This window comes from Alosa sapidissima, chromosome 2 (assembly GCF_018492685.1).
Source record: "Alosa sapidissima isolate fAloSap1 chromosome 2, fAloSap1.pri, whole genome shotgun sequence".
Classification (NCBI taxonomy): Eukaryota; Metazoa; Chordata; class Actinopteri; order Clupeiformes; family Clupeidae; genus Alosa; species Alosa sapidissima.
Window position 1 is genome coordinate 42,705,573 of NC_055958.1, and position 2,500 is coordinate 42,708,072.

General features: G+C 45.4%; 1 protein-coding gene across 3 annotated transcripts in view; it reads left to right on the forward strand.

Moving 5' to 3' along the window:
- The window catches only part of LOC121703669 (TBC1 domain family member 8), a 47,605-nt gene that overhangs the window by 9,174 nt on the left and 35,931 nt on the right, over positions 1-2,500 (forward strand). For all 3 annotated transcript variants that reach the window (XR_006029984.1, XR_006029978.1, XM_042084279.1), the window contains exon 4: positions 1,904-2,117. Coding sequence is in view for 1 of the 3 variants with exons in the window: in XM_042084279.1 (XP_041940213.1) it covers positions 1,904-2,117 (214 nt within the window). In the remaining 2 variants the exon portion in view is untranslated. The remainder of the gene's footprint in view (positions 1-1,903; positions 2,118-2,500) is intronic.

Consider the following 2,500-nt stretch of genomic DNA (forward strand, 5'->3'; position numbering starts at 1 on the left):
CGTAGCTCCACTAGAGCAACTCTATCTCCATATGAGTGATGTAGCTGCACCATAAGAGCAACTCTATCTCTATATGAGTGACGTAGCTGCACCACTAGAGCAACTCTACCTCCATATGAGTGACGTAGCTCCACTAGAGCAACTCTATCTCCATATGAGTGACGTATCTGCACTAAAGCAAATCTCCACCCTGAGTTCAGTCCAGGACCACAGTTCTTAGTCTTCCACAAACACAGCTCATCTCTGACTACCGACTAAACTACAGCAGAGGTGGCTATAGACTACAGACTACAGACTAGACCAGTGTTGTTTCCCAAACTTTTTTTCTGGGGACCCACTTTTTAAAAATGACAGACTTTCGCGACCCATTTCACTTCAAATCTACCCTGCAACCACCAATATTGTTTTAGGCCACAGGTTCTCCAAATTTCTATGCCTCCTCCAACCATATACATTGCTATAGGATTCTGCTTTGAACACGGTTGTGTTGCATTTTGAGCACCATCAGCGTGAAAAGTTGGAAATGACTACTGAAAAGATACGTTTTAATGCGCTTCCGAGAGTTGGGGAAATTCTCGCATGCGCAGTCGTCATTCGTCAGCATAGTAAGCTGTTCCTGTATTTCTAAAAAAAATGTAGTAGGCCTAGGCTACGTTGCGTTGCAGACAAATGGGTCCATAACACTGTGGACGTCAATTCCGATGTAAACAGCAAATAACTCAAGTCGTTATATTGTATTGTTGTATTATATTATATTGTATAGTCGTTATATCAGAACAAGAGGCTTTTGCGCAATAGCCTGAAGAATAGGCACCTTTACTTTGGAGTTAGCGAAGTAGAAAAACGAGAGGAATAGTGTTTAAAATGTCCATTTAAATTGTAGCCTAATATAATGCACTGTTGTGCATTTAAATCAGAAATAAGAATGTGAGGAGGTTGCTATTAACTTTAAAGATTGCATCTACAATCGAAACTATCTGCATGCAAATTGAATGGCCTTAATGTCCGGTCTATGGATGTCTGCTTTAGTTGACATCACGGTCACTAGATTTTAATCGGTAAAGTTGAGGAGCTGGTATCTGTTAATGTTCGTGCAAATAGGCGGATTCATGTCCTTGATGTTTGCAACTGCGAGGTACATGGCAGGCGCCCCACAGAACGGTTTAATTTTGAGAGGTAGATATCCATGCTCCGGCACCCCCTCTGCGATGCGTTCGTCCCCCAGTTTCATGCGCCAGTTTCATGAGCTTTTATGACAAAACCGTGACTGTGGTAGTTAACAAACTACATCCTAATAGAAAACTGTAGCTTTCCTGGTATCAAATGACAAATGGTATCAGTTAGGTCTATAACACAACATAAATTGTGCTGGCGACCCAAATAAAATCTCCTGCGACCCACCTGTGGGTCGCGACCCAGACTTTGGGAAACACTGGACTAGACTACAGATTAGACTACAGCACAGGCGGCTATAGACTACAGACTAGACTACTACAGACTAGACTACTACATACTAGACTACAGACTAGACTACAGGACAGAGGCGGTTATAGACTACAGACTAGACTACAGACTAGACTACAGCAGAGGCGGCTATAGACTACAGACTAGACTACAGATTAGACTACAGCAGAGGCGGCTATAGACTACAGCCTAAACTACAGACTAGACTAAATTAGAGGCGGTAACAGATGTCACACCAGGACCTCCTCAATTTTCACTTCCAGCTCTGAAGGTTAAAGGGAAATTCCGGTATTTAGCACTTTGAGTCCCTTTTCTGGTTTGTTTCGGATGAACTAGAGTGGTGGACACCGAAATTTTGACGATTGGTCCTGTCTCGCGTGCGTGTCCGTGTGTGTGTGTGTGTGTGTGCGTGTGTGTGTGTGTGTGTGTGTGTGTGCAGGGCCTAATAGCGGATGAATCTGGAGGGCAGCCGGACCCTGAGGGCTTGCGTGAGGTGGCGGTTCGGCTGGAGCAGCGATTCGGCCTTCCCCAGAGGGAGAAGCTCATCGCCCAGTACACCTGCTGCCTGTGGAAGAGCCACGTGCCCCGCCAGGGCTGGCTCCACCTCACACACAACCACCTGGCCTTCTACTCTTACCTGCTGGGCAAGGAAGGTACTTACACATGCACACACACACACATGATCACACATAGGTACTGACTTATGCTTTAAGGGGCTGACTCGTGCTATAAGGTGCTGACTCCTGACTCATGCTATAAGGTGCTGACTCATGCTATAAGGTGCTGACTCCTGACTCATGCTATAAGGATCTGACTCATGCTATAAGGTGCTGACTCATGCTATAAAGATCTGACTCATGGTATAAGGGGCTGACTCATGCTATAAGGATCTGACTCATGCTATAAGGGGGTGACTCCTGACTCATGCTATAAGGGGCTGACTCATGCTATAAGGATCTGACTCATGCTATAAGGGGCTGACTCCTGACTCATGCTATAAGGGGCTGACTCCTGACTCATGCTATAAGGATCTGAC